The 14,939-nt window shown below is 47.3% G+C and overlaps 1 protein-coding gene across 2 annotated transcripts in view; it reads right to left on the bottom strand.

Moving 5' to 3' along the window:
- LOC142563689 (uncharacterized) overlaps positions 1-14,939 on the bottom strand; it is an 83,326-nt gene that overhangs the window by 64,194 nt on the left and 4,193 nt on the right. Inside the window, exons 2-4 of one of the 2 annotated variants that reach the window (XM_075674288.1) lie at positions 9,519-9,710; positions 8,838-9,071; positions 1,404-2,362 (exon numbers count right to left, since the gene is read on the bottom strand). In XM_075674288.1, coding sequence (XP_075530403.1) covers positions 2,171-2,362; positions 8,838-9,071; positions 9,519-9,710 — 618 coding nt within the window. In that variant the 3' untranslated portion in view covers positions 1,404-2,170. Of the gene's footprint in view, positions 1-1,403; positions 2,363-8,837; positions 9,072-9,518; positions 9,711-14,939 lie in introns of those variants that run through there. The other variant, XM_075674295.1, reaches the window with a different exon arrangement.

The following is a 14,939-nucleotide window of genomic DNA, read 5'->3' as shown; positions in this document are numbered from 1 at the left end:
TTTCTCAAACTCTATTTTCACTTGAGCGGGAAAAAGGTTGATTGCTCTCGTACAACAATGGAGATGAGTTTTGCCTTTGTTTAATATCTCGCCAAAACTTTAGCGCTACCCCACAAGTGTCATCTCAACAATTTCAGTGTATTTTATCTTATTTTGGCACCTCTAGCGCGCCAAATGTCCCCAAAACTTGGTAGGCTGAGTCTTCTATTCCTCTAGATAGCAGTGATCCTTCTTCATCGGTAAAAAGTAACAAAATACGAGAAGGCGCCGTAAAATTCCGTGGCGTCACGCAGTGCTAGAGCGGCAACCTCAGAGTGGGGTCGCCCCCTGTACGTATTTCGCGTATTGCCTCTTTTCTGGCTTATCAATCTTGCTCTCACGGTACGGGTGGTCGTTTTGCCTATTGTGGAATTTACCAAAAACAACTTGATATTCGTATTTAGTGTCCCTTCTTAATCCTTGTAGAGCTCCAAATCACTTCAATGAATATGAAACGTGTATTCTACGAAGCAGTGGCAGTTTCGTTGCACATTCGCAAATACGAGTCTATAGGTGTGCAGTCTTTTATGAATCATAGTTTCACTCGAAGCAGTGACTGCAATAGAAAGCAGGCGACGCTTGTGCCGCTGCGCCGCATAAACAAAACCCCGGAGGCTGCCAGGCGTGACAGGTTCATCCAGAGTTCTTAAATACTTTTACTTTAAAAAAGTATTAAAGGACTCTGGTGTAGCCGATGCGACCGCGAGAGCGTATTTGGCGAAACTGCTTCGTTTGAACTGCGGTAGCATCACGCACTACCACATTTACTGTATATTCTTATGAGTGTCCAGGCTCGGCTATCTTTTCTACATAATTATTCCGTGATAAAACAAATACGCAAATATTCTCATTTCAACAAATATACGTCATCAACAGCGCAACGCCTTTAATAAAGCAAATATTTGCAACCTTTCTATGCCTACTTTCCTAACCAAGAAGTAGGCCCAAAACGGCAAGGCATCGCCATTTCGCGGATTTGCGTGATGATGATTGCCTTACGTACGTACATGGAAAAGATACTTGGTGGAGCCCGGCATAAAACACTTTCTTGTCAAAAAATGCAAACTGCTTGGTTTCTTTTCCTGCCATATGCTGTCATAACGCCTTGGCCTGAAAAATCTTACAACGTACTCCTGATCTCGGAGGTCACATGAGCGGGATACCACGCTGCATGATCCTATTTCATCGGTGTTTAGAGTATTCCCACTACACTCGGAGGAAGTGCGAATATGCACAACGTGTCTGAACCGTGCGAGACGCAAGGCTCTCCGCAAGCACACTATTGATACCACTCCGCGCGTGGGAAACAAAACCGGTCACACTATGTTCACTTTCGACAAGGCAAACAGAATGAGAGAGAGAAAGAGAGCAGTCAATCAAATTTTATTTACAAACGGTTTGCTGTCCGACCTGTCGGCGATGGTACGCGCCCCCATCCCTTCCTCACTAGCGAGTGAGCTGGACCACTCCACTCGAACGCGTCCGCTCCATGCTGTGGCGACTCCTCGCGCGGCACATTCAGCCTGCACATCCAGGGAATTTCCCAACCTCAAAGCAACGCATGAAAACAACATAGATATTTTCCGTTTTGTAAGTTGGAATCGCTGAATTTCTTGCGCAATGAAGATGGACCGGGCCTTTGACCTCCAATGTAATCATTCATGACAACACGAGCAATAAGGGACACTCTCGAGTAAGGGGCTCTCTCACATTGCTCTAATGGTTACGGCTTTTGGAACAACTTATTGTGCCTTATGAGAAACCTTACAAACGAAGTGAGATTGGGGGAAATGTACGCTGCAGCGATTAATCCTTGGTGGCTTTCGGTAAACCCTAACGATCTCGCTCGCTCATGCGCCCCAGAGTCTGTTCACCGCCAGAGATCACAGACGTGAATCACTGCATTGGGGCGCAGTACGTGCGACGCGGCGTGTTCCTTTCGCCACAGCGCACAGTACGGAAATCACCGTGTATTCTTTTGCTTGCTGTGCACTTCGCAGCGGGTGATGTCGTTAGCTCCGGTGGCTGTCAGGATGCGTCGGCGCACGGTCGCAGACCGTTAATAGCGTCGAGCTGCGTAAAAGATATGGTCGAAAGCCTCTTCGACTGAGATCCTCGGCTTCTTTTGTTTTTACTTCGGCAGGCACAGCGCCAGATAAGCAGTCCCTTCGTACAACGCTTCCTTCACGTTCACAACCTTGCGGTCGCTGAAGTTCAGAGGCACCGTGCACAAGTGGTTGGCCGGGCAGTTGCACGTCTTGTACGTGGCGTAGTAGTCTTGCGTGACGTGTCCGCACGGCTCTCCAGGCTTGCACTCACTCAGCTGCGTAGATGGTGCGAAGCCAGTTGCGACATGTCAAAACGGACGACGACGTCCGGTGGCGTGCACCAGGCGTTTTTTTTTTTAATACAGAAAAGCACACGGCAAGGAGGATGCCACCGTTGCAATCGTGTTGTTATAGCTGCGAGAGCCTTAGGAAGCCTGGCTACTAAAGAGCCGGAACTCCCAAAAATCTTAGCAAAGTAGCAACACTGTAAACCGTGAGGGAAAATATAGGGGTGAGGAAAATGATGAAGCGCAAACAAGCCAATTCTATACACTGTAACAATAAACAACGAAAAGAGAAAAAATGCACGCAAGGACATATAGGCGATCCAAGTACATACACATGCATACACAATCTGCGTAACATGGGAATTGATTTAGTCGCGTGGCTTTTGCTTTAGTGAAATCGAACGAAGGTAAAGTAGCGATGTAAAGTTAATGGTTCTCTGCCGAAGCCGAGCGATGCTGTTCCAGGCCGGTCGCGGCGAAGAACTACACTTCGTCGTTAAGAGGAATCTTTGGGTCGGTCTCGGCTCACCCAACTGAAATGCGCTGGAAACGCAAGAACGTTAGCATTAAGGAGCCGATCAACGGAGAGGATTCGAAGTTGTTACACTTGAACGAAAAAAAAAAAGTGAAATTCTATTGGCAGTGTGGTCGTCAAACTGATTCATTACATCACATGTTTCGTACAAAAAAAATGGCTAAAACTTCAAAAAGACACAGAAGGTTAGAACGGCCAGGTGTACAACTCTGCAAAATAGCATCTCGTAATTCTTTGCACAGTATTGCATTCAGACGTTAAAATTCAGAAAAAGTCAATATGTTAAATTGTAGCTTACATGTATTACTTGTTTAAGTGGACTTGTTTAATGGTCTTTCAGGTGATCTTAAATATCTGAGCTATCAGTTTCTTTTTTTCTGAAGTAATAGTGTAGCTGTATATTTATCGTCTATATTTTTTTTATTTTGCTAATTTGATTGTTCATCAGAGATTTGAGAGCCTAAATAATGACTGTGTGGCCATCAGTCACTAGAATATGACCTTTTATATTAAGTGCAAAAAATATCACAATTAGTTAAACAGTCGCATAATGAGAACATCTATGAGTTTTATGTGTATTTGAATTATTACTAATATTAGCTAATTTGAAAACACATACACTTGAAAGAGATGAAAGGGAAAGCAAGGAGCAGGCTGGAAACTGCCACCGGAAAGCTCACAACGCCTGCTTCTCTTCAGGAAGAACGGCACAGAAACGTAGAAAGGGGAAGTTAAGAAGAAGCCAAGGAAAGAGAAAAGATAGAATAAGAAATTCGGAGTCAGGCTTCCTCTTAAAAGGCCCCTCACCAGGTGCCATAGCAAAATTTGGTTATACGCTAGAAGTTGTTGCGTGTCCTCTAGGGAGCGTTCTGCCACAAAAATGTTTCAGATCGGCTCATTAATAGCCGAGATCAAAATATTTCAGTGCCGCGTACCCCTGATTTCAGGAGGCGAGCTCCACCGCCAAGCAAGACACTTTCTCCACTTGCCCTGTCTAGCCTCCGCAAGCGAAATTCCTTCCCTGTGTTCTCCCATACCGGACCCCGAGGATCGCGTGACGCATACGTCACGGGACCTGGCTTCATTTTTTTTCTCCTCACTTTTTTTTTCGGTGCTGCGCACTTCTGCTGACGGCGTCGCGCGCGAGCTGTTGTTAAAGGGACACTAAAGGTTACCAGAAACTCAAGTTAAAGTGGTAGAGCAATGTTCTAGAACGTCTAAGGCGTCAATATAATCGCGAACAGAGCTTTAGTAACCCAGAAATTGAGGTAAATGCATGACACGATTTGAGACCTCCCAGCGACATTCCGGTACTAGCCCGATGACGAAAGGACTCCTCATAATTTGTGTTACTAATACTCAACTACTCGTATTAAAAATATCATTTCATTCGATTATAAGACGGAAGAAAATGCTACTTGTCTACGTCTATTCGATTCTAAGAAAAAATAACATTTTGACGTTACCCTTCAGTAATATGGGTGTTCGAAAGGTTTCGTTTTCGCTCGACTCTGCGCGCTCGACTCTGCGCCGCGCACGCTTTGGAGTTTCAGTAGTTTCGTTATCGCGTCGTGCTGTGAGGGTTCCGCTGGTTCACGAAACTTTCATTTGGAACAAGCAGCGAGAATGCCACGTCCATGTGATGTCGTGGGAAGCCCTCGTTGCTTTCCCGCTCCGGAGAGCCGGTGTCGAGGCCGCCGTCGTAGTACGCAACGACGCCGGCAGTGCGAGCCCTCAGCAGCAGGTCGCGCTCGTCGGTGCTCAAATCGCTGAAGTTGAGCCCACCATCGCGAGCCAATCTGTCGGTGTCAGGGTCCATTGCGACAAGCGTCGAAGTTAGCGTCATAGAATGAAGTACCAGCTTATGGGCGTCTTGCGCTGGAGTTTGAGGTATAGTAGCGGCGCCTGGTGGCGGTGCGGGAAACGACATCTGGGTCGTGCCAGCTTGGGTCGTATTGAGCCCTGGCTGTGGCGAAGCACGTTTCTAGGCCGAGTTTTGCGTCGATTCGCACATTTTTATTCCCTGTTGCGAATGCGAAAAGGCTCGTCGCTTCTCATAGACCACGCCGACCACGCTGCGAGCTCGCCGCAGCCTATAGTTTAACGAAAACGGACTCTCCGTGTGCCGTGGGACGTAATGTGGGACGTAATTCGTTTCTCCTTCCGCTAGCCACCACACTCCCGCTTTCGCTCTGCTGTCGGCTCTGTCTTGGCTCTGTTTCTGGCCGCGCGTTCGCGATTTGCGCAGAAAAGCCGTAGCGCCGTCTGCGGACGCCGTTCTACTCACCGATGGCGCAACGTCACTATGAGACCATGATGTCAGTACTCCTCGATCGGAGGGCGTGCGATTTGAACTGCGCTAGAGGTACGCGGACGCTTCAGAACGCATTTTCTCTTAAAATAAGTCTCTCCCTGGCACGAAACAAGCGTTTCGAGGTTTCTGTGATGATATTTCAACAGTCCACGTTGACTTAATAGTAACCTTTAGTGTCCCTTTAATGTCTCGTTTCGCGCAGCGCGCGATTTTGCGCGCTGTGCACGAAGACACCAGTCCTGACTGGCGGTATAAGTCAGTATTACACGAATACTGAGGCAGAACAAGCGGATCACAGAGCATGATGCCGTGCTGGAACACGGTAGAAAATTACATAGTTTTGGTGTCTACGTGCGTGACTGCGCGACGTGGGAACAAGCAGACGAAACGGAAGTACATCTTTCTTGCTGCGGTGCGGAGAAAAATAAAAACGTGCAGACATTTGGTTCGTGTGTTTTGTTATTTCTCTAAGCTTTAATTCGTCTTTTCAAGCAACGTATTACACAAATAACAGATGTTACCTTGAGTAATTCTCGAAGTCACGTGTCATCACGAGCGACGTCACAGTGCAAACAGGTGTACGTAGGCGCACTAGCACGTGTACGTCATCCTCCGGCTTAAAGCGCGGCGGCCGTGAGGAGGAGGGACAACGGCGTTCGATTTGAAATTTCAGGTCTTTCCATGGCGCGCAGCAATGTAATTCTTTGCAGACACGATCGTTATCGCGAAATGTATGCTCTGCGCTTGTCAGCTCAAAATGGCCAGACTTGGTGAGGGGCCCTTGTATGTCGTACGCATAACTTGGGACTGTCATGGGAATAAGAAGGCATTTAGAAAAACCACAAGCTGCTGCAGATAACGGGCGCTATAACGTAAAGCTATTCCAAACTTTTCTATTCCAATTCTGCAATCAGCCCTCCGCGATTGGTCAAAAACTCTTTTGGACCACCCCCACTTCGCCCGCCTGTCACGCGACGTCAGGAAAACCGCAATAGCTCCCAATCTGATGTAACGTGTACACATTGATTATGCATGATTGGACCGAACAAAAGAAAACTGGCTATTTCTGATTCGACGCCGTTTCGCCTTTAGACCTCTGCTATTGGTCAAAAGATTTAGGGCTGCGCCCACATCACCTGCCTGTCACGCGACGTCACAAAACCGCGAAAACTCACCGCGTCAAAGTGACGTGTACGCGTTAAAGAAGCGTTAATATGCCGAACAAAACTGATTTTTTTTTGTTTCTGAATAGCCGCAGGCTGCCCCGTTCCGAAAGGAATAAAATATGGCCGCCGCCAATCGCTCAGGCACTGGCTACTCGCACCTGCCGAAGAGCATGAGTTTATTTGCGTATAATAAAGCTTTTTGCGTGGCCGTGTAACGTTTTCGAACACTTTCAGCACGTTTATGACCTCGTTCTGCCTACTATTTTTGGCTGAGGATCCGTTTTAGCATTATTCTTACCCTTCCGTTGCATGCCACCGCGATTTTCGACCATCCACCGCAAGCTAAGTAAGGGAAAATGGACCAATCGCAGACGCCGGCACAACCCTCTTCGTCCTGTTATCGATTTTCAGTGCACTGTTCTCGGCCCCATCTAATTCCTCTCCACTTGAGCCTGCTCCTCGCCTCTTGTCAGCCAATTAGGTAAGACAAGCCGCTCAGTGTGGGTAATGTTATCGTTTTTAAATCAAACGGACGTGACCTCCTATAAATGAGGAGTGCGTTTGATTGGTCTCATCAAACAACCCTGCGGGTCATGCTTGTGTCGGCGGTTGCGTAAAGTTGACGTCAGCAGAATAATGTAAAAAGATATTGGAATAGTTTTACGTTATAAGGCCCGTCATGGTTAATAATCTTGATTGGTGGGCTTAGGATCACAAAGCCCCACCTGAGCTGCCATGCAAACCGCAGTAAAAAAGCTCCGGATTAATTTGACCACCTCCTAGAATCCCACAACGCGTACCGAAAGGCTCAAGCGTTTCTGAATCCCGCCCTTATCGAAATGCGAAAGCCGCGCCGAGAATATCTAAGCACCGACCTCTTACTCGGCCGCAGATTGCCGAAGGCACTCTGCAAGGGCAAGCTCTTAACCGCACCAGCAAAATTAGGTGGTGCATACGAGGTGGCTGCATGAGCGGCATAGAGTCGACGAGCACGGCTGTATTGCATGGTGAGGAGCGAAAGCCTGGAAAAAGCAGCTATCGTCAAAGGGGTGAAAATTTCTCGCGGATTGCGCGGGTGTAGCGACAATGGGAATGTGCGGTTCATCAGACGCACACAGATGTGCGCGCACTACCATTCCGTTTCAGATTGTATGCGTCGACGCAAATAAATCGGGCAGCTAATTCTAACCTACGCTAGACCGGTTCAGTTAAATGCCTGACACTTGCGATGCGCTGTACTGCGGTGTGGTTCGTTGACGTCAATTGGTTCGCGTCTTTTGGTTGCTTTTTAATGTCCTGTATCAGCTTGTACTGATAAGCTGGTGGAATTACGTAAATAGTCCTATGGCAGCAATAATTAGCAATGTCGGCCCATTTGGATACTTAGTAATGGTGTATGAGTATACAGTACGGGAGAAAATGCGACACATGCAGTAAGTGAAAGTCACTGCTATATAAAATATATGGCGACAAATTAGCTTCAGAAAAGTTAATGCAAGAAGCTACAAGAACGCTCGATGTCATCACACATGAAGGCCAGAAAAGCTCACCTGTCATTCTGAAGCTGGTTGGGTCACCATGTAGGTGGCTGCCGCGGACACGAGTGCAAGGCCTCGCCCTAATACTGCTATAATACCCCGTGGTCTGCTCAACAGGCAGCGAACACGGGAAGCATCAGTTATGCTGCGGCTTCCCTTCTTCGCCCACTGCCGATCAACTGTCAATCTTCATCTAGTCCCCTTTGTATTGTTTGGAGCCGCAATCTGCTGTTGTTTCAGCCATTCTAGCTTAGAGTTGTGCCATCTAAGCTAAACAAGAGCGTCCTTTCTTACACGGGGAACGAAGAAAGGATTTTAGTGTGTCAGATTCGACTTGACCGTCAGTGATGGATAGCTCTAGTAGGCCTTGCTGTGTACAACCTCCACAGCAAAAGATTGCATTTCGGATGCATATTCGAGTACGCCTCGTCTGTATTTCTCCTTCATTCGCCTTGCGATCCAGGTCCGCGCCTTCACCTTGCTCTGCGCAGCCGTGTCGTTAACCTTACAGTGGAGATGGTGTTTGTGACATACAAACGATACACCTGCATATAAGAAAGGTTAGTTTCTGGTGTACCTACTAAGATGTGCTTGCAGAGTTCCCTGACGGCTAAGCAAATCCAAATAGCCTGCTCCTTGTCCCTTTTCAGTGTTGCCCAAATACTGCGCGCATGTTTGTGCTGTGAGCTGTCTTCGTTTCTGTACTGTTGCCGATTTTCGTTGCTCGTTCGTGTGATGCGTAACTGGGGCGTTTTCGTTGTTTCTCTTCGTGTCTGTGTGTCCTGTGTTTTCAGGGAGCGCTGAGACAAGAACAGCAGGCGCAGCGCGCTTCTGTGGGAGGAGCTTCCCCTGCATTCTTAACCTGCCAAACATTTCGCCTGAAATTTTGTACGTGCATCGCTAAACCTACCGATTCACAGGTGAAGTACTGGCGCTGTTCGTAGTGGGTCAAATCCGCCGTGTTGTTTCCATGGGCCCGACGGTAATATACGTCCGAGTTCTGCCCAGAGCAGCGGCACATCACCTCTGCGTGCGTTTGCTTGCCGTTTTGACCATGGGCAACACGTGATATCTTTCTGACGGTCTTTGCTACCAGTGATACCTGGCTGGCGTTACAAGGGGGAGCTTGCCAGCCGGAGCACATCTGCAAGGCAAATGGAGAGAGCAAGAGGAAGAGACGAATTTATTAAAAGTGGAGAGAAGGGGAAATAAATTCTTGCCTGCATTGTGTTGCTGCCAGTGTGACGCCGGACGCGACTTCAGCGGAACTTAGCAAGATGTAACACAAAAGTTGCCGAACAAAGCAGGCTTTAGACCTAAATGTTCCCAGCGACCGCACAACCGTGAAAACGCATTCAAAGTACGGCGAAGGATGACATGGAGAAATAGTATTCATGCGTTCATTGTAATAGAAGAACTTCATTTTTTGTGAACAATAAGAAGGACCCCAGGACCTTGCTTGAAAAGTGGTTAATTATTGCTTTTATCAGCTGAAGCAGGGTGAAAAGATATGCGCTGCAGATAAGCCGATTAGCTGTTCTGCAATCAATTAAGAAGGCGGTGACAACTTCGGGAAGAGCCGGAGGCGCACCTTAAGTTGAGTTCTGGCGGTGACGTTGAACGCCAATCCATCGGTCGCTCTGTCGAAACCCTCGGGACAGGGCTCCTTGCGCGGGCAGCGGCACAGCCGGATCTCGAGCGGGCTCTGCCAGTAACGCCGATGAACCAGACTGCAGGCCGAGCGCTCCGAGGTGCACAACGGCAGCTCGCGTTCCCACGTGGCCTGTGTGCGCGCGAGTGTTGAACAAAGCGTGTATATACGAACCTTGCATGGTGGCGCAGCGCCAAATTTAGCGAGCGTTTGCAACTTTTCTGCAACCATTGCGCTGCTGAGAACTCAAAGAGGGCGAAACGAGTGTTTGGTCATATAATGTTATACTGCTCCACGGGGCAAACACGGTTCCTGAAGCCGTATTTGCAGCCAGAGACGTCTCAGTGTGGGAGAGAGAGACAGAGAGAAAATCCGCTGTTTGACAGTTTAGCTGCAGCAGGAAACGTGAGAAATAATGCGTCGTTAAAGCAAGCGTGTGTTAGCAAATCTTATGTCATGCTGCGCGCTGCGTTCATTTCAACTTTATAGAGAAATACCGCTCAGTCAGCTGAAGACGTGGAATCGGCGATGGGTAGAGTGAAAACAATATACACTATACTGATGGGCGACTTCAATGCCAAGGTAGGCAAGAAGCAGGCTGGAGACAAGGCAGTACGGAAATATGGTGTAGGCACTAGGAATAGCAGGGGAGAGTTATTAGTAGAGTTTGCGGAACAGAATAATATGCGGATAATGAATACCTTCTTCCGCAAGCGGGATAGCCGAAAGTGGACGTGGAGGAGCCCGAACGGCGAGACTAGAAATGAAATAGACTTCATACTCTGCGCTAACCCTGGCATCATACAAGATGTGGACGTGCTCAGCAAGGTGCGCTGCAGTGACCACAGGATGGTAAGAACTCGAATTAGCCTAGACCTGAGGAGGGAACGGAAGAAACTGGTACATAAAAAGCCCATCAATCAGTTAGCGGTAAGAGGGAAAATAGAAGAATTCCAGATCAAGCTACAGAACAGGTATTCGGCTTTAACTCAGGAAGAGGACCTTAGTATTGAAGCAATGAACGACAATCTTGTGGGCATCATTAAAGAGTGTGCAATAGAAGTCGGTGGTAACTCCGTTAGACAGGATACCAGTAAGCTATCGCAGGAGACGAAAGATCTGATCAAGAAACGCCAATGTATGAAAGCCTCTAACCCTACAGCTAGAATAGAACTGGCAGAACTTTCGAAGTTAATCAACAAGCGTAAGACAGCTGACATAAAGAAGTATAATATGGATAGAATTGAACATGCTCTCAGGAACGGAGGAAGCCTAAAATCAGTGAAGAAGAAACTAGGAATAGGCAATAATCAGATGTATGCATTAAGATACAAAGCCGGCAACATCATTACTAATATGGATGAGATAGTTCAAGTGGCTGAGGAGTTCTATAGAGATTTATACAATACCAGTGGCACCAACGACGGTAATGGGAGAGAGAATAGTCTAGAGGAATTTGAAATCCCGCAAGTAACGCCTCAAGAAGTAAAGAAAGCCTTGCGAGCTATGCAAAGGGGGAAGGCAGCTGGGGAGGATCAGGTAACAGCAGATTTGTTGAAGGATGGTGGGCAGATTGTTCTAGAGAAACTGGCCACCCTGTATACGCAATGCCTCATGACTTCCAGCGTACCGGAATCTTGGAAAAACGCTAACATAATCCTAATCCATAAGAAAGGGGACGCCAGAGACTTGAAAAATTATAGACCGATCAGCTTACTGTCCGTTGCCTACAAAGTATTTACTAAGGTAATTGCAAATAATATCAGGAACACCTTAGACTTCCGTCAACCAAAGGACCAGGCAGGATTCCGTAAAGGTTGCTCAACAATAGACCATATTCACACTATCAATCAGGTGATAGAGAAATGTGCGGAATATAACCAACCATTATATATAGCTTTCATAGATTACGAGGAAGCGTTTGATTCAGTCGAAACCTCAGCAGTCATGGAGGCATTGCGCAATCAAGGTATAGACGAACCGTATGTAAAAATACTGAACGATATCTATAGCGGCTCCACAGCCACCGTAGTCCTCCATAAAGAAAGCAACAAAATCTCAATAAAGAAAGACGTCAGACAGGGAGATACGATCTGTCCAATGCTATTCACAGCGTGTTTACAGGAGGTATTCAGAGACCTGGATTGGGAAGAATTGGGGATAAGAGTTAATGGAGAATACCTTAGTAACTTGCGATTCGCCGATGATATTGCCTTGCTTAGTAATTCAGCGGGCCAACTGCAATGCATGCTCACTGACCTGGAGAGGCAAAGCCGCAGGGTGGGTCTAAAAATTAATCTGTAGAAAACTAAAGTAGTGTTTAACAGTCTCGGAAGAGAACAGTAGTTTACGATCGGTAGTGAGGCACTGGAAGTGGCAAGGAATACATCTACTTAGGACAGGTAGTGACTGCGGATCCGGATTATGAGACTGAAACAACCAGAAGAATAAGAATGGGCTGGGGTGCGTTTGGCAGGCATTCTCAGATCATGAACAGCAGGTTGCCATTATCCCTCAAGAGAAAAGTATATAACCAGCTGTGTCTTACCAGTACTCCCGTACGGGGCAGAAACCTGGAGGCTTACGAAAGAGGTTCTACTTAAATTGAGGACGACGCAACGAGCTATGGAAAGAAGAATGATAGGTGTAACGTTAAGGGATAAGAAAAGAGCAGATTGGGTGCGGGAACAAACGCGAGTTAATGATATCTTAGTTGAAATCAAGAAAAATAAATGGGGCATGGGCAGGACACGTGATGAGGAGGGAAGATACCCGATGGCCATTAAGGGTTACGGACTGGATTCCAAGGGAAGGGAAGCGTAGCAGAGGGCGGCAGAAAGTTAGGTGGGCGGATGAGATTAAGAAGTTTGCAGGGACAACATGGCCACAATTAGTACATGACCGGGATAGTTGGAGAAGTGTGGGAGAGGCCTTTGCCCTGCAGTGGGCGTAATCATGATGATGATGATGGCCGCTCAGTCGCCTCTCTCCTCATTTTCCCCAGTTCTGTGAAAGAGTGTGAAAGCGGAACCGTGCCCAGTAGGGGATTTTATTAACGCTACTGCTGCTCCGTAGTGGCTAATGGCCAAATCGCTTCGTCGTTTTTTCTGTACCTTTATCGCGGACTGCGCACTCTTTGACATTGGAGAAGTGGCACACACCTGAATTCACCCAACATCGTTTGCATTCCCTCGATCCATCGATGCAACTGCGGCTGTTACCAGGGCTTCCGCGTAATGAGGAAACAATGCTGTGCCGCTTACACTTGGGCGTCGCACTCACCAATGCATATAGCTTTTTCATTGGAATGACTGATAGTGCCGAGTGCAATGCCTGCAGTGGTCGAGGAAACTATAGAACATCTACTGTGCTACTGGCCATCTTTAGAAAATGAAAGACATGACCTCTGCACAGCTCTCAATCTGTTAGATAGAAAACCGTTCACCTTGAACAAGATCTTGTGACCGTGGGCTCGCATATCTATCGTAGCTACAAAAGGCCACAAAAGCGCTGCTGCGATATTTGAAAGCTACTAGATTTAGTCAGCGTCTGTGAAACGGACTGAGTGACCGAACGATATCCTCAGTGGACTTTCTCTTCTTATTTTAATCTTTCCGTCCCCTTTTCCCTTTCGCCAGTGTAGAGTAGCCAACCGGGCTCAGTCTTGGTTAACCTCTCTCTCTCTCTCTCTTCGTTGTTTCGGCTGCCAAAGGAAATATCGCAACGAGGCGTGCGTCATCCTCTTTACAGGTTCTGGAAACCATTGTATAAAGTCGTGCTGTTTGCTGGGACCGGTGACCAGTAAACACGGAGGCGTATATGCACCGCAGTCCGTACTTTTGCATAAAAACTACAAAGTGAACAAACAGCGAGCCTTCGAGACTTCGAAAGGTCACTGTTAACAGTGCCGTGAAATGCCAAAGAAGAGCGGGGATGTCCGTCCGTTGTTGACGGGTGTCCGCAAGATTTAGCAAGAAAGGGCTCGTAGTGTGTGCAAGGTATGAAAGGCAAAGCATCAATGTATCCAGTATGTATAACGCTTTGGTTCTCGCAGACATTACGCCGTTACTGCGCTGCAATTGGTGCGCGTGAGTCTAAGAGACTCTCCGGTAGAACATGCGAAAACACGTGCTGGGTGAAGTTAGACGCACTGAACATTGAACTCTACACCGGTGCGTGTATCTACACTAATGCGGCTGCATGGTCATTTTTTTTTTTGGTCAACGCTTTCAGCCGTATCCGCGAACCGCTGTCAAGCAGTTCAGACGATAATTTCTAGCTAGGATGCACCATAACATTTTCTTTTGAGGGATTTACAGCCGGCAGGGAGGCTAAGTCCCTCCGTTTATCCTACTGGAAGACGGTTAACCGAATAAGTAAAAATGAAAGCGCAATTTTCCTTTCAGTGCATTTAAGCGAAGATCGTGTCACTGCAGCATAGCGTACTCCTGATAAGCAAAGTGACATTCGAAAAAGAAAAAAGACTAGGCCAGGTATTAGCACCGCTTATTACTCTAAGTAAGATTGTGATGGTTCGAGAGCTGCGCGCGCGCGGGTGACCTTGCACACTCTCACTGATCAAAGTGACGTTTCTATACCTCGTACCCCTTACAAGCTTCCGAGATTGTGCACACTGTGACGCTCTCGTGTGTGGTCAACACACCTCGCGTTTTCTGTTAGAGATCTCCAAATTGACTAGAGTCCGCCTATGGTGCTACACAAAGAAATGCGTGAGCGATGGTGGGATAGAACCGCTGTCTTCCAGCACAGCAGCCCAGTGCTCAAACCATTCAGCCACGATCGCACACATGTTTTTCTCGTGCCAGAGATCGCTCTTTGAAACGCCTGGCGCGTACATCACGTGCCAGTTTCTCGCGTTTTTTCCTCATGACAACTAGCGCTTTCAGACGCTGTGCTAAACTGATCTGCCATCGGGATACTGCACAGCATTCCGGATCGGCCCATATTTTCTGTTAGGTACTTGTAAAGTCAGTGAAGTTCGCCTATAATGCTATCGCATTAAAACAGCAGAAAATGAGCAGGCATCGTGCAGACTACTCATTATATATGGGGATATGCCATAGCGCAATCTGCCGTAAAAGAAGTCGCCGTTTGACCCTAAACGCGAATCATCGATTGCGATAGCAAATTAGTGGATAGCTATAGCTATACGTGGTTCGGCCTGGCGGTGCCGACGTGGACGCGGCCCGCCTCGGTCTGAAAAGACCGGGCTTCAGGACTCTAATAAAATTTTGTGAATGAATGAATATAGCTATACGTTGTAAGGATAGTAGATTTACCGGCCGTAGAAACTTGTAAGCATAGGCATACTAACTAAATTAACAAGCATTGTTAATTAAC

This window comes from Dermacentor variabilis, chromosome 1 (assembly GCF_050947875.1).
Source record: "Dermacentor variabilis isolate Ectoservices chromosome 1, ASM5094787v1, whole genome shotgun sequence".
Classification (NCBI taxonomy): domain Eukaryota; kingdom Metazoa; phylum Arthropoda; class Arachnida; order Ixodida; family Ixodidae; genus Dermacentor; species Dermacentor variabilis.
Note: the sequence above shows the minus strand (reverse complement) of the source record. Positions and strands in the feature narration are given on the sequence as shown.